Source organism: Urocampus carinirostris, chromosome 4 (assembly GCF_059441175.1).
Source record: "Urocampus carinirostris isolate Australia breed hairy pipefish chromosome 4, RoL_Ucar_1.0, whole genome shotgun sequence".
NCBI classification, from domain to species: domain Eukaryota; kingdom Metazoa; phylum Chordata; class Actinopteri; order Syngnathiformes; family Syngnathidae; genus Urocampus; species Urocampus carinirostris.
Genome location: NC_142352.1, coordinates 10,784,673 through 10,808,048, shown reverse-complemented (window position 1 = coordinate 10,808,048; position 23,376 = coordinate 10,784,673). Strand labels below are relative to the sequence as shown.

Here is a 23,376-nt window from a genome sequence, read left to right as displayed (position 1 = left end):
GTGGGAGTGTGTGTTATGTTGGATGTATTCATCAAACAGGAAGGATTTTATGTTTCAGTCCAGTGTGTATTTTGGGGATCACGGTCGAAAAGGGCTTGCCTAGCGTTAACTAAGGTTTGCAGACGGACTGACAAAAGGGGACAGATGGGAGTGGGTTTGAATAGGGACAGAGAGCCAATCATAGTCAGAGGCAGTTGGCACAAAAGGAGCGGGCACAGGTGATTCACATCGGTAATCATGGCAGCTTCACTAATGTAGACAAGCTCTAATTGTTGCTTATTGATTTCAGAGAAAATCAATACACGATATGACCAGGGTAGATAGATAGATTAAACTTACTTGGATCTGATAGATACTAAAATTCCCGGTATCGCCCACTCCTAATCCTCACACTTGTTGGGGATCCCTGATTTATAAAGTAGCATCTGTTTGCCTGCAGCTGACAACTTCACTTAATTTTACCCTCTAAACATTTTCTGGTGTCAAAATCCGAAAAAAAAATGAAAAGGATCCACTCACAATCCGTTCCCAAAACTTCACGTGGGTCGTAGTCATAAAATGTTGAACGACTTTTCCTGCCTCTTGTCTGCAGATGTGGACCTCCTCCTTCAGCAGCTGCAGTCCCTCCTACCACTTTCAGACATAGGCAGTGCTTTAACCAAGAGTTGCAGTCAATCAGAGGGGGATCTTGAACAGAGCTTTGCATTGGGTTTCTTGGGCTTAGTCCACCTCAAGTACACTCACGGCAGTCATACTTGCTTGTAGTAGCCGACACATGGAGTACTACTACTTACTTGTGCTCTGGATCTGCAGCCTGTTGTTTGGTGAGTGAAAGTTTGTTTGATGGCCTTGCTTCTTGGAATCTCATTCATTTCCATTGATGATCTATAGGGCTGTTATGGGGTTGACACATTCAAACTACATTTTGACATTTGCATAGTATCGTATGTAATATAAATGTAATAAGTTGTGGTTCATAGTTGTAATTCCTTTCTCCCCCTCAATAAAGAACCACATTTTTAGGAATGTCTATCGGAATACTGACTATCGTCTGTGATCAATTGGCTGAAAACATGAATAGCATCCTTCCCTGACATCTTGACCCGGTTGGAAGAGGGAAGAGCACAGAAACTGCCGAGACCATATTGACTCTTTCAGATGTGCCTTGTGTTTCATTGGAAGCAGACGTTTGTGCTTGCAAAGAAAGTTGATGCTCTTCTTCTCACAGTCGAGTTTCCATTGACAGCGGACGTTCTGGTTCTCAGCCAGAACTGTGTTCAATTACCAGTGAAATCGCTGTGGCGGTCATAGTGAGACGAAGCAAGACAAACAGTGTGAAGGATGTTTGATTTTGAAGCAGAAAGCCTTCACATTTTTTTGATTTTTTCTCTTTTTTGGTAGCATTGTGGCTTCCTTACTTAGTCATAACTAAGTATGATCCCTTTTCCCTTAAATCCACCCTCCATTGGCAACCATTTTACCTGAAACATTATCTTACAATGCATACCTTGGAGAAAAGACATTTCTTTCCAAAAATGTTGCTTATTTTTGGAATTTCTGGGAAAAAAAAGGACTGGAACAGTGCCATCTGACCTTCTTCAGTATGTGAACAGATAGAGGATGCTTGATGTGGTGGGAGGATGTGTTTTGTTGGACGTATTCATCAAACAGGAAGGATTTTATGTTTCAGTCCAGTGTTTGTGTATTTGGGGATCAGTATTTGCCGATGCCGTTAGATAACATCGAATGAGGACCTGAAGTATCAGCAAGAAGAGGCAAGTTCTCAGGCCTTGATGAAACCTTACATGACACCAGATCATAGCTGCTCTGTGCTCTTAAAGTTGACTATCCTTTTCTGTTAACTGTTAGTATTTTTTTCATTTTTTTACTCTGATTTTGGATTCCAGTGTGTATAATAATGGTACAGCATCTGAGGTAATAATATAATATAAAAATAAACCAACCCAATATACAAACAGAAAAGAAATGCATTTATTCTGGTTGGTACGGGTTGGCGGATGGATCGTAATAAAGATATTATTGATACTAAGTAAGTACTTGGATCGGATCAATACTATTGTCGTGGGATTGATATTTTGTTTCAAAACCGATTTCCTCAAAGTGCAGCTTCTCTATGTAGGACCCATCACTCTCGGCAATCATTTAAATGAATGTCTGACTGACAGTCACCATTTTAGTACGTTCCCCTACCTGGCCTGCTGTTGCATTTTGCCTGCCAGGCAGAAGAGAGGGACCATTTCTGCGAGAGCCCCGACCAGTGGCAAACAGGAAGCACAGCGTGTTGTTTTTTCAACTACAGAAAAGAACAACGCCCGGTGTAATCCGTGTGGTAAAGTGGTCTGCCACTGTGGCAACACCACACATTTTACACAAACACATGAAAAAAAGTGAGCAATGAGCCGCAACCAAAAACGTTATCATGGTCCTGAACAAAAACCTGCGAATCGGTTATCACTATGGCAACAGAGCTGATGAGAGACAATTGACACTTTTTTGCATTACTGACTTTGTTTTCAAAATACTGTGCAATGGAAGTTATTTGTATTTGTATTTCTGCTTTTTGATTTTCTTGACTTTTGTTCTGAACTAGCTGTAATTTAAATATTTCCATTATTTCTTTTTCAGATTGGTACAGTTTACAATGTAATTATTTAACAAAAAATGAAATATTATTAGTGCCTAAATTCTTTGTGATGTGTTTATCGTAATTATCCTTTCCAAACAAAATGTATCAGTATCAGATTGGTTTTGATCGATACTAGTATGTATTTACTTAGATTGATACCAAAATTCCTAGTATTGCCCAAACCCTACTGATTGACCCTCAGCAACCATGTTTAATGGTTGGAAAACCAGTAGATTCTTGTTTGCATCTTCCATACCATTGTTTTCCTTGTATTTTCTCTGATTCTTCAATATTTTAAATTATAAGTACCATACTATCCGCACTATAAGGCGCACCTAAAATCTGTTTTTTTTTTTTTAAAGCTGACTATGCGCCTTATAATCTGGTGCGCCTTACATTCAGATTCAGATTCAGATTCAGATCTACTTTATTGTCATTCTAGTACACGTGTATACAGAACGAAATGTCGAAAAGTGGCTTTGGACAGGTTGCTAGTCCGAGTCTCAAATTTGGGGAAGGGACTACGGAGACCCCACACAAAGAAGGCTGGAGCAGAGATTCAAACGTGAAACAACGAGGCACTCTTTTCCGCCACATTCCACCATGTAGATAAACATCACGTCACTGCCGTTTAGTTTACTCATTGAGTGCCAGACATTTTCAGAGAAATGCTTCTCAATTATTTTCGGTCTTGCCCCCCCCCCTAGGAAGAGGAAAACCTCTCGCGAGTGAGCGCGCCACTGCTCCCTAGTGTAGTGGAGGTGCAATTGCACTTTTTTCCACATTGGTACAAAATCCGTCCCTGCCCCACGATTTGAGAACCAGTGATCTATTGCTTGATTGAGTTGACCAACCTTAAAGCCCCAGTGTGTAATATTTGACCACTAGATGGCACTGTGTGGTCGAATGCCAACGAAAACTAGCGCCACAGAGCACAGTGTAGCAGCAAGGACAATGTGTATTTTTCTAACGCTCCCTAGTGGTAAAATAAACTTCATTTGTTAAAAGATAATTTTAATAATTGGCAAAGAGACATGAATTATGTAAACGTGCATTTATGAAATTCTTTCCAGGGGTCAGCAACCTGGGGCTCTAAAGCCACATCTGGTTCCTTCGCGCCGCCCTAGTGGCTTCTTCAGGGTAATTGAAATCCTTGAAAAGGCTTTCGGGGTTTGACAAGTGCTTGAATTTTGGAAGAAAGGCTCGTAAATGCTTGAAATTGTTGCAATGTTATTTGGCAGCCTTACCTCTATGGACCAAACATTAAATGAGAAAGATTCAAACAAGTCAGCTGAAAATGACGCCGACTTGCCTGCGCTAGTGGCTTCACTTTGCCGTTGAATCGCTTCCTCTCTTGCGATCAACGGCACCTGGCATTGGTTTGTATGGCATTGTCCTTTAAAGCGGTTTTTTTAGTCTGTGATAGCTCTTTCCAACATTTTGAATTGCTGCCCCCTGCCCTAGAGAAGGCAGTCTACCCCCCATGTAAAGAAAAATAACGCAATTTGGTTGCTTTTGAGTTGTCATAGTTTGTATTCGTCCTTGTGCCTTTTAGCACTCTAGTGGTCAAATAATACACAAAGTCCTTAAAAAAAACACAAACTTTGTGCTGTATGAGGTAAGATTTTATAGTTGAATCTTTAGGGTCTCCCTAGGTCTTGAAAAAGACCTCCAGCGCCACCATGTGCCCCACCCTCCCATTACAGACCAAAAACAACCCCACCCTTCTCGCAATTTCCCCCACCCTCGAGTGAATCCCGATTCCCCACTGTCCCTATGGAGTAAGACGGCAGAATCGGCGGGGAAATGTCCACGAAAAGAAACACATTGTGCCACAAGACACTCGTCAGGGTTGTGTATATAAATCGAAGTGTGTGAGAGAGCCTGGTTAAATTGTACAGTTAGGGGTGGGCTGGGGGGAGGGGCTTACATAGTTTCTATTAATTATTCACATATGTAAATGAGACACATACACAATGCATCTGACCCCCACAGTTTCCTTGAATGTACAGATATAAATAAAATAATATGGATCAATATTGAGCCGCGACAGGTCTCGCAACTTACGGTAAGCAGCCACCGACTCCATTTTTCGCGTAGAAGAAGAAGTGCGCTGTGCATACTGGGAAATATTAAACAACGATTCTCTTTTATTTGTGCGTTTGTATAAAGACCTTGAAATGGCTCCTATTAAGAGACACGCATAAAACGCAGAGTTTAAACTCGAGGCGATCAGTTACGCAGTAGAACACGGAAATAAAGCAGCAGCAAGAGAGTTTAACATTAATAAATCGATGGTGCGGAAGTGGAGGAAGCGTGAGGATGAGCTGTTTACGTTTTACATTTTACAGTTATTATGTTATTGCTTTATTGTTATTGTTTTGCACTTGTTATTGTTTTTGCACATTACGAGTGTCACTATATTGCGATTGCACTAACGTTTCATTTACCATAACAGTATCAGACGTTTTTTTGCGTGTTGACTAAATGGAGGAAAAGTAAAATGTTATGCCTTGCTGTTGTTCAAAGATGTTAAAGATGTGTCACGAAAATGCTTTACCTCAGAGAAAATAATAAAACAGCTGTTTATTCATTTTGGGAGTGAATGGAGTTGTGGAAAGCTTGTTTGCTATCTATTAATAAAGTTTGACTGACCTATCTGACTGTTTTGTTGACATTCCCTTTATCTAATGGATGCATAACGTAACTACAGCCTCTACTGTAGCGCCTTATAATGCGGTGCGCCTTATGTATGGAAAAAGTTTTAAAATATATCATTTATTGAAGGTGTGCCTTATAACACGGTGCGCCTTATAGTGCGGAAAATACGGTAACTAACTTCTGCCCGTGTCCTAGTCCACTAGTGTTTTCCTTGTGTCGTGATGGTGCTGATAGCAAATTGAACTGCTCTTTTATGTTATTCAGGTTGGAGGGTGTGTTATTATAGACCACAAGGTGAAAGGGCTTGAGAGTCTTTAACTGGTTCTGGTTCATAGGGTTAATAGCCTGCTCCCAGAGCACAGTTGGCCCTTGTGTGTCAGCAACATCTGGTTTCAGATACGCCGTTTCTCACATTATTTGCATTGGCGTAGGTTGACAGTAATACGTGTTGACCAATATGTTTTCTACAAAGTATTGTCTATTGTTGTTTGATATTGTTTTGGACGGAAAATGATCAAAACAGAAAACCGAGTGGATCAATGAAGACACTGTGTAAACTTTGCAGTTCAGTGACCATAGATAATGTTCTCATTGTAGTTTATCAGCCAGTAGAATGCACCGGAAGTAAACATCCACTTAACAGCAGAAAAGGCTGTCGAAGTCAAACATATGCCTGATAATCACGTTGCTGGGCCGTGAGGACCCGCAAGGCCTTCTCTGCTGGCCTGGAAAGTATGTGGCTCATGTAATGTTATTATATTGTGACCATGGACGATATTAAATAATTCCAACTGGTCTGTCGGCTTTGTTTCATTGCTTTCCCCCTTGGTTGTGATGCTTCCAGATGTGTGCTTTCATATTTAAGCGGTTAACCAATCACATTTCAGCCTTGAGCCTGCTTGTTGCTAGGCTCAAAATTTTGCCCAGAGGCCTTCAGAAGCAGATCTGCAGGCCATTCTGAAGCATAACATATTGACGATGAAACTGTTGGTTTAGAAAACAGATTTTGAGTTGGTTTCACCAAGGACTTCTTTAAGGCACATGGAAACGTCAGCTTGGGGCAGTAATGCATCAAAGTCTGAAATCCATTTCAATTAATTATGATAGCGTTTATTTTTTCTACTCGACAAGGAACTTAGAACTCATTTAAACTTTGAACATTTTTTTACCAAGGAACTTTAATCTCTGAGAAATAAAATGATAAGTAAAAATATTGCTTTTTCAGTGCAACAACCAATAAAGTATGAAATACAGATGCTGCCCAACTTCCATACAAGATACGTTCCGGACTATCGTAAATTGAATTATTTTGTAAGTTGCCTCAGTGCTATATTTTGTAAGTTTAAGGGTTATATAAGTATGTAAGTAACCTGTATTGTTTTGTATTAGAAAATAAACATTTAATAAAATAATAGGCTCTATAAAGATAAATAAAATTAAGTTTAACTCACTTTTGGAAGATGAGCTTCAAGAGTTAGGCAACTTCCTCCCCCGTGGTGAAATGTGGCTGAAAAAAAGCGATCCAACTATTTGCTCAACCGCATCAAGCTTTCTTATTCCACTATTTATTTCAAAAGAAACGGCTTGCCTCTTCTTTACACTTCACACCAACCATATTGAATGGATGCACGAGATATTAACCAACTAAAAAAGGTCAAAGTTCTTAGCGCGCTAGATACAGTACAGAATGTTTACACACGAATTAGGAAGTAGAAGCGGGATTTCTTCTTCAGGGGTGGATGCTGGGTGACATCTCACAGCGCCACAACACGCCGGTAGTGGCGGAAAGAAGCACTACAGTACTGTCCTGTACTCGGAAAAAGGTGCACACAATACAAAATCTAACTTACAGCAATGTACGGATATTTTCAACATCCCGGAAAATATGTTCGTATCTACCTTTTTTCGTAAATCGAATGTCTGTACAAGAATAAATTAGCTTAGGGGGTAGAGCGCTCGTCTGGGGATCAAGAGATCGCAGGTTTGAAGTGTCCTCGGGTAAGACACTGAACCCCTAATGCCCTCAATAAGCAGGTTAGCGCCTTACATGGCTGCACGGCCGCTATTGGGAAATGTGAAGCACATTGTAAAGCGCTTTGAGAAGTCATTGCCTTGAAAAGCGCTAGATAAATGCAGACCATTTCATTTCATTTCATTTAAATATATGTAAACCACTTTGTCCCTGGAAAAGACAGAAAAAAACAATAGAATATACAACAACTCAACACATTATAAGTTAATAACATAACATCCCTGGAAAAAAAAACATAGATATTACCCATACACAAGAGAAAAAAGGAAACCAGCTCTTAATTAGTGGGGAGTCAGCTCCCGTCATTCACTACCAAGAGCTGGCTCACAGAGGCGGTTCGTTTACATACAACACATCACAAAAAGAAGGCCTAAGTGTGAAATACACGACCCTCCGCTGCAAAATTGCACATGTGAGATCCAAAGTGGTTAACACGGTGAAGCTGAGTGGTGGATTTGCATCATGGGGTCTGTGGTGGAGTTCCTAAGTCTTGAATTTGGTCCAAAGGCAGCACTGAAGTCATCTGGGTCATACAGGCAGCCACCGGCTTTAAGTTTATTTGTTCAGGCACGGAAGCAGGTACACGATAAATCCAGTAAGACCGTGACCTTGTATTTAACACATGCTGACATTTTGTGGAATATTAAATTGCGTCGCCGCTTTAGCAGATTGAAATGGAAACTGGAATTCTCATCCATTCCCATATTTTCACTTGCACTTACTTTTTCCTGTCTATGTCTAACCTTTCAACTCTCTTCACGGTTGCACATTATTGTTCCTCTGGAAATTCCTGTCTCTAAGCATAAGGTACTCAGTGTATTACTTGTTGTATAACTGAAAGAAAAAAAAGAATCCTGTACTGTGGTGGTTCTCAACTGGAGGGTTGGAGCACAAAAGGGGCACGCTGATGCAGTTTTAGGGTCAAGTGCCAAGAAAAGAAAAAAAAACAAGTTAGGTTCAATGACACTCCTTACCAGTAGAGGGCGATAATGCCTTGCAAATGCCAATTGACACTCGCCGTTTCACACCACAGAAAAATACCAGAAAAGTTTTCTACAATTCTTGAGCATGGCCAAACGCGACCAAAACCCATATTTTTTTTCTTATTTTTTTGCCAAACCTATCACAAAGAGAAAATAAAGAAATGAGAGGCATGGATGAAAAATAAAAAAATGGGGGAAAAGAAAAGAAGAATAAAAGGGAAAAAAGAAAAGATGAGGGAAAACAAAAAAGGAAATGGAAAAAAGGGAAAATAATAAAAAAAAGGAAAAAGTAAGGAACAAAGGGAAAAAACAGATGAAAAGAAAGAGTGGAAAAAGAAAGAAAAAAGAATGAAAGAAAAACAAATTAGGTTCAATGACACTCCTTACCAGTAGAGGGCGATAATGCCTTGCAAATGCCAATTGACACTCGCCGTTTCACACCACAGAAAAATACCAGAAAAGTTTTCTACAATTCTTGAGCATGGCCAAACGCGACCAAAACCCATATTTTTTTTCTTATTTTTTTGCCAAACCTATCACAAAGAGAAAATAAAGAAATGAGAGGGATGGATGAAAAATAAAAAAATGGGGGAAAAGAAAAGAAGAATAAAAGGGAAAAAAGAAAAGATGAGGGAAAACAAAAAAGGAAATGGAAAAAAGGGAAAATAATAAAAAAAAGGAAAAAGTAAGGAACAAAGGGAAAAAACAGATGAAAAGAAAGAGTGGAAAAAGAAAGAAAAAAGAATGAAAGAAAAACAAATTAGGTTCAATGACACTCCTTACCAGTAGAGGGCGATAATGCCTTGCAAATGACAATTGACACTCGCCGTTTCACACCACAGAAAAATACCAGAAAAGTTTTCTACAATTCTTGAGCATGGCCAAACGCGACCAAAACCCATATTTTTTTTCTTATTTTTTTGCCAAACCTATCACAAAGAGAAAATAAAGAAATGAGAGGGATGGATGAAAAATAAAAAAATGGGGGAAAAGAAAAGAAGAATAAAAGGGAAAAAAGAAAAGATGAGGGAAAACAAAAAAGGAAATGGAAAAAAGGGAAAATAATAAAAAAAAGGAAAAAGTAAGGAACAAAGGGAAAAAACAGATGAAAAGAAAGAGTGGAAAAAGAAAGAAAAAAGAATGAAAGAAAAACAAATTAGGTTCAATGACACTCCTTACCAGTAGAGGGCGATAATGCCTTGCAAATGACAATTGACACTCGCCGTTTCACACCACAGAAAAAGACCGCAAAAGTTTTGCTCCAATTGTTGAGCATGGCCAAACGCGAATTTAGGGGATAAAATGAGATATGAATTGTATTATTTTGAAGGGTTTTGTTATAAATATACGTTATTCACTAGATGTCGCTGTATTGCATCGTGCAACCGAAAACAAGTGTTAAAGATCACAATGAAGAATACAAACCACAGAAACTCAGAAGTGACCAAAACCCATATTTTTTTCTTATTTTTTTTGACAAACCTTTCACAAAGAGAAAATAAAGAAATGAGAGAGATGGATGAAAAATAAAAAAAATGGGGAAAAAAGAAAAGAAGAATAAAAGGGAAAAAAGAAAGGAAGAAAAGATGAAGGAAAACAAAAAAGAAAATGGAAAAAAGGGAAAATAATAAAAAAGGAAAAAGGAAGGAACAAAGGGAAAAAAGAGATAAAAAGAAAGAGTGGAAAAAGAAAGAAAAAAGAAGGACAAAAAAACAAATTATGTTCAATGACACTCCTTACCAGTAGAGGGCGATAATGCCTTGCAAATGCCAATTGACACTCGCCGTTTCACACCACAGAAAAAGACCGCAAAAGTTTTGCTCCAATTGTTGAGCATGGCCAAACGCGAATTTAGGGGATAAAATGAGATATGAATTGTATTATTTTGAAGGATTTCGTTATAAATATATGTTGTTCACTAGATGTCGCTGTATTGCATCGTGCGACCGAAAACAAGTGTTAAAGATCACAATGAAGAATACAAACCACAGAAACTCAGAAGTGACCAAAACCCATATTTTTTTCTTATTTTTTTACCAAACCTTTCACAAAGAGAAAATAAAGAAATGAGAGAGATGGATGAAAAATAAAAAAAATGGGAAAAAAAGAAAAGAAGAATAAAAGGGAAAAAAGAAAGGAAGAAAAGATGAAGGAAAACAAAAAAGAAAATGGAAAAAAGGGAAAATAATAATAAAAAAGGAAAAAGGAAGGAACAAAGGAAAAAAGAGATAAAAAGAACGAGTGGAAAAGAAAGAAAAAAGAATGAATAAAAACAAATTAGGTTCAATGACACTCCTTACCAGTAGAGGGCGATAATGCCTTGTAAATGCCAATTGACACTCGCCGTTTCACACCACAGAAAAAGACCAGAAACGTTTTCTACAATTGTTGAGCATGGCCAAACGCAAATTTAGCGGATAACATATGAGATATGAATTTTATGATATTGAAGGATTTCGTTATAAATATACGTTGTTCACTAGATGTCGCTGTATTGCATTGAGCAACCGAAAACACGTGTTAAAGATCACAATAAAGAATACAAACCACAGAAACTCAGAAGTGACCAAAACCCATATTTTTTTCTTATTTTTTTTGACAAACCTTTCACAAAGAGAAAATAAAGAAATGAGAGAGATGGACGAAAAATTAAAAAAATGGGGAAAAAAGAAAAGAAGAATAAAAGGGAAAAAAGAAAGGAAGAAAAGATGAAGGAAAACCAAAAAGGAAATGGAAAAAAGGGAAAATAATAAAAAAAGGAAAAAAGAGATAAAAAGAAAGAGTGGAAAAAGAAAGAAAAAAGAAGGAAAAAAAACAAATTAGGTTCAATGACACTCCTTACCAGTAGAGGGCGATAATGCCTTGCAAATGCCAATTGACACTCGCCGTTTCACACCACAGAAAAAGTTTTCTACAATTCTTGAGCATGGCCAAACGCAAAATCAGCAGATAATAGATGAGATATGAATTTTATTATATTGAAGGATTTCGTTGTAAATGTACGTGGTTATTATTTGACAACTAGATGTCGCTGTATTGCATTGTGCAACTGAAAACGAGTGTTAAAGAGCACGATGGAGAATACAAATCACAGAAACTGAGAAATGACTATGAAACATATATTTAAAAAAAACAATTCCCCAGCCTTTCACAGAGAAAAAATAAAGAAATGAGAGAGAAGGACGAACAATGAAAAGTGGGGAAAAAAGAATAAAAGAGAAAAAAAGAAAGGAAGAAAAGTTTAGGGAAAACAAAAAAGAAAATGGAAAAAGAGCGAAAATAATTAAAACGAATCAAAAAAAGCGAAAAAAGAGATAAAAAGAAAGAGTAAATCTGCAGCGACGGGCTGTCGTCATCCTCACGTTCTGATTGGCTGAGAACAAGCGCTGCCTGATCTATTTATTAGGGCGGAGTGGTGGGTCCTCAAATACAAGTACAGACGCTGCCCTGCTTACGGACGATCGTTTGTAAGTTGAATTAGTTCGTCAGTTGCTTCAGTGCTATATTTTGTATTTTTAAGGTTTATACAAGTATGTTTAAGGCTTGTATAAGTAACCTGTTTTGTTTTGTACGAAAAAATAATTTCATAAAATATTATGCTCTATAAAGATGAATAAATGTAAAGTTAAACTTACCTTTGGAAGATGCGCTTCAAGAGGTCCTCCTCCGTGGTAAAAAGTGGCCGAAAAAAGTGATCGAAAGATTTTCTCAACCGCATCAAGCTTTCTTATTCCGCTTTCATTTCAAAAGAAACGGCTGGCCTCTTCTTTACACTTTACACCAAACATATTGAATGGATGATCGTGATATCAAACAATAAATATGTCAACGTTCTTTAATTTCTTGGAAACACACAACAAAATGTTAAGTAAAAATATAAGATTCGTTCCGGAGGATCAATCGTGAGTTGTTTCAGGGCTATATTTTGTATGTTTAAGGTTTATATAAGTGTGTTTCAGGCTTCTAGATGTAACCTGTATTGTTTTGGACTAACACTAACAAAGATGTTAAAAATGTCAGAAAAAAATGTTAAAACGTTATATTGTCAGACATAACAAAATTGTGAATATGCTCGATTGCTGTTAAGATTGTCGAGAGGGGTTGTTCAAACCTCACATTGTTTGTTTGCTGTTATTAGTGTCAATAATTTTGTTCAAACCCAAAAAAAATCAGTTAAAATCGCGGGACTCAAAGTAGGGTTTGGGTTTTGTGATTGTGTTACATGTTCTGATGAAATGAAATGATCTGCATTTATATAGTGCTTTTCAAGTCAATGACTTCCCAAAGCGCTTTACAGTGTGCTTCACATTTCCCAATAGCGGCCTTGTATTGCAGCCATGGAAGACGCTAACCTGCTTATTGGGGGTATTAGGGGTTCAGTGTCTTACCCAAGGACACTTCGACATGTAACACGGACAAGCCGGGATTCGAACTGGGATCGCTTGATCCCAAGACGAGCGCTCTACCTCCTGAGCTACTGCCGCCCTACCAGTTGATGTGGGTGCATGCGGCTTATATACAGGTGCGGCTTGTGTAAATACAGAAGCGGTTATGAAATGAAATGAAATGATCTGCATTTATATAGCGCTTTTCAAGTCAATGACTTCCCAAAGCGCTTTACAGTGTGCTTCACATTTCCCAATAGCGGCCTTGCAGCCATGTAAGGCGCTAACCTGCTTATTGGGGGTATTAGGGGTTCAGTGTCTTACCCAAGGACACTTCGACATGTAACACGGACAAGCCGGGATTCGAACTGGGATCGCTTGATCCCAAGACGAGCGCTCTACCTCCTGAGCTACTGCCGCTTCTCCTCTTAAAATGTGGTGGGTGCGGCTTATAATCAGGTGCGCTCTATAGTCCGGAATTTACGGTACTGTTTTTCGTAAGTAGAATGGTTGTAAGTAGGGGGAGCGTCTGTATATAAAACAGTTACCAAGAAAGTGATTCAATGTTCATACAACTTTCATCGCTACTTCCTTTGCATGCACCTCAAATTGAGTAAACATGTATTGTTTCTTGGTAAAGATAAACTGAAGTTCGAGGAAACGTTTCAACGTTGGAAACTTCCCCACAACGGGAAATGAGCATGCGGAGAAGGCCTCAATATTTACATCGAGAAATCTCAGCAAACATTTTTTTCATAGTGTATACAGCGGAACCTCGCTAGTTCGCGGTTCCACTTTTGCGGGTTCAGAGCTTCGCGGGTCTAAAAAATATACCTTACCTTCTCAATAAAAGCATTTATTGACTTGACGCCAATTATGTCAACTGAGGACACGGTGTGGACACTCTCATGGTGAAGGGGAGGGGGAGGCCCTGACACAATGCTTAGTCATGGTGCGTTACAGCTTCGCTCACCCCCCCTCCTTCAACTCCTCCCACCTCACCCCTTTCTTATGTGGCGCTCAGTTTATCATGTAGGAACTCGGCGACGCGACATAAGTATATTCTATTCCGTCACATTTCATCTCAAGTTTGACTTTATTATACCAAAAGCGAGCGGTTGTTTGTACTACACTAAACACGGCTAATTGTGTGTGGTTTCGTGTATTTGTTGTAAAAGCCGTTCGATGCCGCCAGCTAAAGTATGTTGTTATTGTCAGAAGGTAGCTCTTTCACCTTCATTAAAATGAACACAGACCATTTTTTTAACTGTTATATATATATATATATATATATATATATATATATATATATATATATATATATATATATATATATATATATATATATATATATATATATATATATATATATATATATATATATATATATATATATATATATATATAGGGCAGCACGGCGGCGCAGTGGTTAGCGCTTGTGCGGCACAGTTCATGTCATGGGAACCTGTCGTGGGTTCAAATCCAGCTCCAGACTTCCTGTGCGGAGTTTGTATGTTCTCCCCGTGCTTGCGCGGCTTTCCTCCGGGAACTCCGGTTTCCTCCCACGTTCCAAAAACATGCATTTCAGGTGAATTGGCCGGTCCAAATTGTCCCTAGGTGTGAATGAGCGAATGAGTTGTCTGTCCCTCTGTGCCCTGCTACTGGCTGGCAACCAGTTCAGGGTGTCCCCTGCCCACTGCCCGGAGATGGCTGGGATGGGCTCCAGCCCCCCCGCGACCCTAATGAGGATAAGCGGTACGGCTAATGAGATGAGATGAGATGTATACCTGTATACGTTTTTTTAAGCATTTTTTAAGGAGCGCCGCTACTTCGCGGATTTTCAGTTTTCGCGGGTGGTCTCGGTCCCCATTAACCGTGATAACCGAGGGATTACTGTATTTTTTTAAATTAAGCAAAGCTAGCCGTCTAAAATTGTGCTGTGTGTGAGACAGCCATGATTAAATTGATTGACAAACATCATGATCTTTTCAAATCTGCCCATCTTGTAGCTTGCAGAGAACGAAGTATCCGAATGCTTGCAAAGGTACCCGTGAAATTGGTTTTGTGTTTGTTTTTAATACTAACGTGCATAAATCTTCCCTATCTAAGGAATGCGCACATCTGTCCAGATGCAGCAGTCCTCAAACTGCGAAGCTTTCCAGATGAGAAATAGCAGAGAGCGACTCCATGCACCCCATCATGTTAAACATGGTGATAATGGTTGCCCTGCCATTTTGCGAACGGCTTCGGTGGAATCGCTCAAAAATGTGAGCTCCACCGCCTCTAAAACACCTAAGCCTTCAGCTCCTGTCTGAATTAGTTTGCGGAAGGGAAGAAAAGAAAAGAAAACAAAAGAAAAGAAAAGAAAAAAAAGAAAAGAAAAGAAAAGAAAAGAAAAGAAAAGAGAAGAGAAGAGAAGAGAAGAGAAGAGAAGAGAAGGGAAGGGAAGAGGAGAGGAGAGAAAATAAATGAAAAGAAAAGAGAAGAGAAAGGAAGAGAAGAGAAGAGAAGAGAAGAGGAGAAAGGGGAGGGAAAATAAGGGAAAGGAAGAGAAGAGAAATGAAGAGAAGAGAAGAGGAAATAAAATAAAAGAAAAGAAAATTAGATAAATGAATCTCGACTTTAATAAGTCTCACCTCATCTCATTAGCTGCACCGCTTATCCTCAGTAGGGTCGCGGGGGTGCTGGAGCCCATCCCAGCAATCATCGGGCAGTGGGCAGGGTACACCCTGAACTGGTTGCCAGCCAGTGAGAGAAAAAGGAAGGAAGAGAGAGAGAGAGAGAGAGAGAGAGAGAGAGAGAGAGAGAGAGAGAGAGAGAGAACCTGAGAAACATAAGAGATGAAAAGAGAAATTGTAAGAAAGGGAGAGAAAGAAAGAAATACATAGATAAATTGAAAGCGAGAAAGATAGGAGAGAAAAAGAGAAGGGGAAAGCAAGAGAGAGAAAAGCAGAAAAGGAAGAGAGAGCAGAAGAAGGTACAAAGACACAGAGAGAGAGATAGACAGTGAGAGAAAAAGGAAGGAAGAGAGAGAGAGAGAAATAGAGAGAAAGAAATAATAGTACAGCGTCTTTGTGAGAGTCACCTGGCTTTGGCAACACCAAGTAGACATATTTCAACCTGCAGCTCATTTTTCTCTTGCGCTTCCCTCAGCAATGTCTCACGGGCCGGATTCAATCACTTAGCGGGCCTGCTCTGGCCCGCGGGCCGCCTGTTTGACACCCCTGTTCTAAACGAAGGGATTTAAGAACAGGATAGATGTGCAAACGTCTGCTGGTGTTGGTTGAAGGACAGGGCAGCAGCGTTCCGTACGAGTTGAAGGCGACTGATGGACTGCTGGGAGATACGTTATGTAAAATATGTTTCAAAAATGAGAAGCATGTGTGGACCTTCAAAATAAAATAAACCAACAACTTCTTTTATGAATTAAAAAAAGGCATTAAAATCTCTCACCTTTAGGAGAAAATCACTGTTTTGAATTGATATTGTATTTATTTATTCAGCCAGTATAAACCATAAACATGATACATACAAGAAATAATTTGACACGCGAACACTCAATAATGATAAAATAATAGATTTAAAAGAATAAAAAGAATAGAGTAAAAAAGATGTGATTGACCTACCGTATTTTCCGCACTATAAGGCGCACCGGGTTATAGGGCGCACCCCGAAAAAATCGTTTTGGGTCCTATTTTTGACATACATATGACGCACCGGATTATAAGGCGCTACAATGGGAACGTCGACAAAACAGTCAGATAGTTCAGTCCAACTTATTACCCCCTTAACATTCCCAAAGCTTGCAAAGACGCAAATACGTGTCGAGAACACGTGCGGATGCGGTGTCCGTACGATGTCACTCAAATGCATCGTTCCATCATTCGGAAGGTTTAAAGTCTTGGGATTCAAGAAATGCCAAACATTCCTTAGTTTCTATTTTCTTTTTCGCTCGCAACTTTACTGTGCATATGACAATAAACACTTGGAATTGAGTATAATTTAAAAATAGACACTCCATTCCATCCATTATCTGCACCGCTTATCACAGAAACATCGTGTTCAGTCTGAAACAAGATACAGGGACAATATAAAACCCGGAATAGCTCACCGAAGTCGTTGTGTTCATAATGATGTGCAGGCAATGTCCTCTTGTATCCGTGAGGGTAGTAAATCCAGGAGAATACAATATTTACAAATACAGAATAGAAAAAAATGCTTTCTCTATGCCGTCAGCCACGTGCTATACGCATTCATCTTTTTCGGCCAATTGCAGGCTTTGTTTCGCCGTTTAAGCCAATGGCAGCCTGTCAATGATAAAAAGGATCCGCCTCTTGACCTCCGAATAACTTTAGCCAATAGTGATCGATTCAAATGATGATTGACACATCTTTTTCGGCCAATTGCAGGCTTTGTTTGCCGTTTAAGCCAATGGCAGGCTGTAAATGATAAAAAAGATCCGCCTCTTGACCTCCGAATAACTTTAGCCAATAGTGATCGATTCAAATGATGATTGACACATCTTTTTCGGCCAATTGCAGGCTTTGTTTGCCGTTTAAGCCAATGGCAGGCTGTAAATGATAAAAAGGATCCGCCTCTTGACCTCCGAATAACTTTAGCCAATAGTGATCGATTCAAATGATGATTGACACATTGGTTAGCCAATGAAACGCCGGTAAATAAATCTCAGCATACACCGCGTACTACTCGGCGTTCGGGGGAAAATCTAGTCGGCGGCTGCAAGTTAGTGGGAAAACTTTGCAACTTTAAAATTGATCCATAAATAAGGCGCACTGTATTATAAGGCGCATGGTCAGCTTTTGAAAAAAATAAAGGCTTTTAGGTGCGCCTTATAGTGCGGAAAATACGGTAGTTAAAACTGATTCAATGATAGCACGATAAAAATCGACTAGAATGGATTGACGGACTCCGAATGATTTGATTTGACGAAGGAAGTAGAGCCTTTGTCTGGCTGACTTTAGAATATCAGTAGCATTGACAGTCCATGTGAGGTCAGCTGACAAGTAAGTACCCAGAAGTGAAAAAGAGTGACTTACATGCAGGACCGGCCCAAGCCTTCATGGGTCCCTAAGCAAAATTAGATTTGCCCCCCCCATTACTTGATTAATTGCATAGCTACTATAACTCATTCCATGCTCTAATCCAGGGGTGGGCAACTATTTTAAGTCAGGGGCCACATGTGACATTTTATACTTCTTAATTTCAGCAAATTTCACAATTACATCAAAATAGTCAATTAGATCTCCATTTTGAGCACTTTTTTTGTTATTTAGTATTTTTTTAGTACTGTAGTACTTTTTAAAACTTTTTTTTTTGTTGTTTCTGAAGTCGGGTTTTTATTGAAGTTCTGTAATTTCTTTGTAGTGTACTGTAGTTTTATTTTTGTAGTTGTCATGAACCGTAACAGGAGGAGAACCCAGATGCGTGACGTTTCTCACACAAGCTTTATTTTACTGGAAATGGGGGAGACATGCACGTTAACCCAAAACGCCAGTGATTGGGCGATCGTTGGGCGAAAGATGGAAGGCAGCAGTCTGGTGAGGAATGACAGGAAGCCAGAGGCCGACGAGATCGATACCAATTGCACAAGCAGATATAGGACCGATGAGGTTGATACCGGACAGGACGGGACGGACATGATTGATATCAGGTATCTCATCGATGAGATGAGATTATGTATTTTTTTTTTTTTTTTTTAGTAATTCAGTAGAAGCATAATTGATGTATTTCCAAAGCAGTTTTTTAGTAGGATTTTTGTAGAATATTGATAGTATATATATATATATATATATATATATATATATCATCTCATTAGCTGCAACGCTTATCCTCAGTAGGGTCGCGGGGGTGTTGGAGCCCATCCCAGCAATCATCGGCCAGTGGGCAGGGGACACCCTGAACTGGTTGCCAGCCAATCGCAGGGCACACAGGGACAGACAACTCGCTCGCTCATTCACACCTAGGGACAATTTTGGACCCGCCAATCCACCTGAAATGCATGTCTTTGGAATGTGGGAGGAAACCGGAGTGCCCGGAGAAAACTCACGCAAGCACGGGGAGAACATACAAACTCCGCACAGGAAGTCCGGTAGCTGGATATATATATATATATATATATATATATATATATATATATATATATATATATATATATATATATGAGGTTCGCAGACAGACTGACAAAAGGGGACAGATAGGAGCTGGTTTGAATAGGGACAGGGAGCCAATCAGAGTCCGAGGCAGGAGCGGGCACAGGTGATTCACATCGGTAATCATGGCAGCTTCACTAATATAGACGAGCCCTCATTGTTGCTTATTGATTTCAGAGAAAATTAATACACAAAACACAAAGGAAAAAGCGTCCATTTTTTATTATAATTGGGCTTCACTTATATATCATTGTCTCAAGTGTTTCTCTCATTCTGCTGCCTAATTTGACATTTTCATCCCTTTGCCTCATTGTTTGCATTCAACTTAAAAACCCGCCCCCCCTCGCGGATGGGGAAAATATGCACATTTGACTCGATTTGACCCTGAACCCTCAGATTTTGGGGGAGAGCTCTGAGAGGATGTTTAGCATGCGGGTGAGTGATAGAATAAGCCCTAGAGTGTGTGGACAAGAACTGCTGGGAAATAACAAGGGAGACTTTGTGGTGGTTAGGCCAGATGTGAAGATTTTGTGTTCTTGACTCAACTTTGCCACCAAGCATTGCACAAATGTTTGGATGGAGCACTTTCTTTCAGAGTTTTGCCAAAAATGCCAGTTTTTTCTCTAAATGGCCAAATTGGAGGGCGATTTGACTTAATGTGACAGCGGTGGGGAGTCCGGGAACTCAGCAGGCAGTGTGGTCCTTGACCTTTAATCAGTGCAGAATTTCCGGTAAGCGGTGAAAAGAGCATTAGCAGATAATGGATGAGTGGTGGGAGGCTGGCCCAAGACATGTTCTGAATTTATTCTGTTTAGATAGAGAGATATATAAAGAGATAGATAGATAGATATATAGATAGATAGATAGATAGATAGATAGATAGATAGATAGATAGATAGATAGATAGATAGATAGATAGATAGATAGATAGATAGATAGATAGATAGATAGATAGATAGATAGATAGATAGATAGATAGATAGATAGATAGATAGATAGATGGATACAGCGAGCCTTTTCTTTTGAAATGAAAGTGGAATAAGAAAGCTTGATGTGGTTGAGAAAATGGTTGGATCGCTTTTTTTCGGCCACTTTTTACCACGGAGGAGGACGTTGCCTAACTCTTGAAGTTCATCTTCCAAAATTGAGTAAAACTGGGTAGGGTTACTTTAACTTGATTGCTTTCAATTACTTTTGGATTACTCCAATACCAAATATGCTAATAAAAGACAAAAGAAAGTAAATATGAATAAAATTATGACTCACAACACGTGGTAAGCTTTCTCTCCTGGCTTTGATCTCTGGCAAAACTAACATAAAATGCGACAGAAACAAAATGAAAATAAATCCAAATAGCTTGCCAACATCATTTTTGCCGTTCCATGTATTCCGTTACTCCCCAAGCCTGCACCAAATTTAGTAATTTTGGTATTGGAGTAATCCAAAAGTAATTGAAAGTAATCAAGTTAAAGTAACCCTACCCAACCCTGGATAGATAGATAGATAGATAGATGGATAGATAAAAATGTTAAGAAAAAGGCGGGGTTTATATTATTAGTTTGATTTATCTCATCTCATCAGCTACACCGCTTATCATGAGTAGGGTCGCGGGGGTGCTGGAGCCCATCCCAGCAATCATCGGGCAGTGGGCAGGGGACACCCTGAACTGGTTGCCAGCCAATCGCAGGGCACACGGGGACAGACAACTCACTCGCTCATTCACACTTAGGGACAATGTAGTTGTATTTTTGTGGTATTACTGTAGTATCATTTTTGTTTTATTTCTATATTTTGTAGTATATATCTATAATATTATTATTCTACTATTACTGTCGTAGTAATTTTGTAGTATCATTTCTGTAGTATTTTGTCGTATTTATGTCGTATTTTGTAGTATTAGTGTAGTGGTATTTTCCTACTATTTCTGTAGTGGTATTTTTGTAGTGTTTATGTATCATTTATTTTTTAAATATTTTGTGGCAGTATTTTTGTGTTAAAGTATTTATGTAATTATATTTTCTAGTTTTTTTTAGTAGTTTAATTTATGTAGTTGTATTTTTGTGGTATTACTGTAGTGTTATTTTTTAGTATTTCTGTAGTAGGATATTTTGTCATATTGTATTACTGTAGCAATATTTTGAAGTATATATATAGTGGGGATTATGTAGTAGTATTTTTGTGGCATTGCTGTAGTAGTAATTCTGTAGTACCTATTTTTTTATTTTTTTAATTAAAGCAAAATAATACATTAGGTCCATGTTTTAAGCATGACAATTATTTTTTAGTTTTGTAGTAATTATGTAGTGTGTTCTTAGTATTACTTTAGAATTATTTTTGTATCATTTATGTAGGAGTATTTTTCTGCTAAAGCAGTTCTGTAGTAATATTTTTTAGTTTATTTTAGCGGTTTAATTTATGTAGTTGAATTTTAGTGGTATTACTGTTGTATTATTTTTGTAGTATTCCTGAAGTAGGATTTTTGTAATATTGTATTACTGTAGTAGTTTTTTGAAGTATTTATATAGTGGGTATTATGTAGGATGATTTTTGTGGAATTGCTGTAGTAGTATTTCTGTACTTATTCTTTATCTTTTTAATCAAAGCAAATAATACATTGGGTCCATGTTTTAAGCATAATTATTTTTTAGTTTTGTAGTAATTCTGTAGTGTGTTCTGAGTATTACTTTAAAATTATTTTGTACCATTTATTTAGTAGTATTTTTCTGCTAAAGCAGTACTGTAGTAATATTTTTTAGTTTATTTTAGTAGTATTTATGTCGTTGTGTTTTTGTTGTATTACTATCGTGTTATTTTTGTAGTATTTCTGTAGTAGGATTTTTTTGTAATATTGTATTACTATAGTAATATTTTATTATTTATATATAATTATTTTGGAGTGGTAACTATGTAGTACTATTTTGTTTGGTATTATTGCTGTATCATTTTTGAATAACTTATTTTTTATTTTTTTAATGTAAGCAAAATAATATATTAAGTCCCTATTTTTATGCATGAAAATTACATTTAGCTTTGTAGTAATTATTTTGTGTATTCTTAGTATTACTTCAGAATTATTTGTGTATTATTTATCTAGTAGTGTTTCTGTACTATTTACGTGGTAGTATTGTTGTTGTATTTCTGTCGTGTTTTTTGAGTATTACACTTAAGTGTTACACAGAAGTACAATGTGGACGAAACTGGCACTGTTTTTATTGATAGTACTTCATTTACGGTACTTCTCATGAGATTTTAACCATTTTGGTTAGGTAGGCCGAATTAAAAAGCCTCGTCTCATGTGGCCCACGGGCCGTAGATTACCCACCCCTGCACTGTGCAGATCTCGTGTGTGTCTTCTCAAACATTGAAAGCGTGTTTTATCCTAAATCTGGTCTTTTTTGATGAAAAACAGACGAAAACTCTCTTCCACCACCCGCAAAGCTGTCAGCTGAAGTGAGTGACTGTTAACACACCATGGACAAAACCAACCCGCCCACATCTGCAATCACAACCAGGAAAACTCTTTCTGCACCTTTAAGGTTTTCCAAGCATTCTTTATGGTTGCTTTCCAACATTGAATATCGAAATCGAGCATATCGTACTGCTGTACAGCATAGGGCATCGTAGGATGGTATGGGAATTGTGGGTTGAATGTGTACCAAGATTATGCAATCCTATGAGGAATATGAGTTGTTCTGGTAATGGACTGAATATATCATTAAGCACACAGCATGTCATACTCAGTTCAGTTTTGGATTTCTCAAAAGCAGGGCAAAAGTTTTGCCACCCAAAAAAACTTTTTGTCAATTTGCCACATTTCAGGCTTCAAACTTCAAGCCAAAAATCTAAAAATATTTTCCAAAAATCAAAAACATGTGAGGTGCTGTCACGAACCAGGACAGGAAACAGGAATGAGAACCCAATCGCGTAACGTTACTCACAATTTATTGGGGGGAGGGGGAATGCGCCCACACTCGATTCGTGGATCGATTGTCGCGGAAGTAGATTAGAACTAAGGCGTGGTCAAAATCAAACAGATCGGGCCAAAAAGAAAACAGGCAAAAATGGAAATTCACAGGACTAGGCATATCACACAAAGTCTGATTGGTTGCCCTCCTATTTAAACTCAGTACTCTCATTCACTCCTGGGCAGTCCGTCAGCGAACCTCCGCACATGCAAGGCAAGCACTATTTGACTCTGGCTCCCGTCTCTCCTGTCCTTTCCTGTATCGTACTTGACCCCTGGCTTCCTGATCGTCTCCGGCTACCTGACTTGATTCTTTCCCCCGACCACGCTTCGATCTCCCGTTCCGGCTGCCCGACTTGTTTCCGCCCTCCGACCATGCTCCGATCTCTTGGGCTTCCTGTTTCTCCTGCCCAGCGATCGCCGGATCGCTGGCGTTTGTTTTCCCGCACCTGACTTCTCCGCTTCCGCATTATAGCTTGGTATGAAACGTTACACGTTTGGGTCTACCGTCTGTTGTGGCTCTGACAGAAAACG

The 23,376-nt window shown here is 38.7% G+C and overlaps 1 protein-coding gene across 1 annotated transcript in view; it reads left to right on the top strand.

Annotated features, from left to right (window-relative positions):
• Positions 1 to 757: 757 nt before the first annotated feature.
• itga11a (integrin, alpha 11a) overlaps positions 758 to 23,376 on the top strand; it is a 122,985-nt gene continuing 100,366 nt past the window's right edge. Inside the window, exon 1 of the mRNA XM_088333631.1 lies at positions 758 to 824. Within this exon, the coding sequence (XP_088189757.1) occupies positions 776 to 824 (49 nt within the window). The 5' untranslated portion in view covers positions 758 to 775. The remainder of the gene's footprint in view (positions 825 to 23,376) is intronic.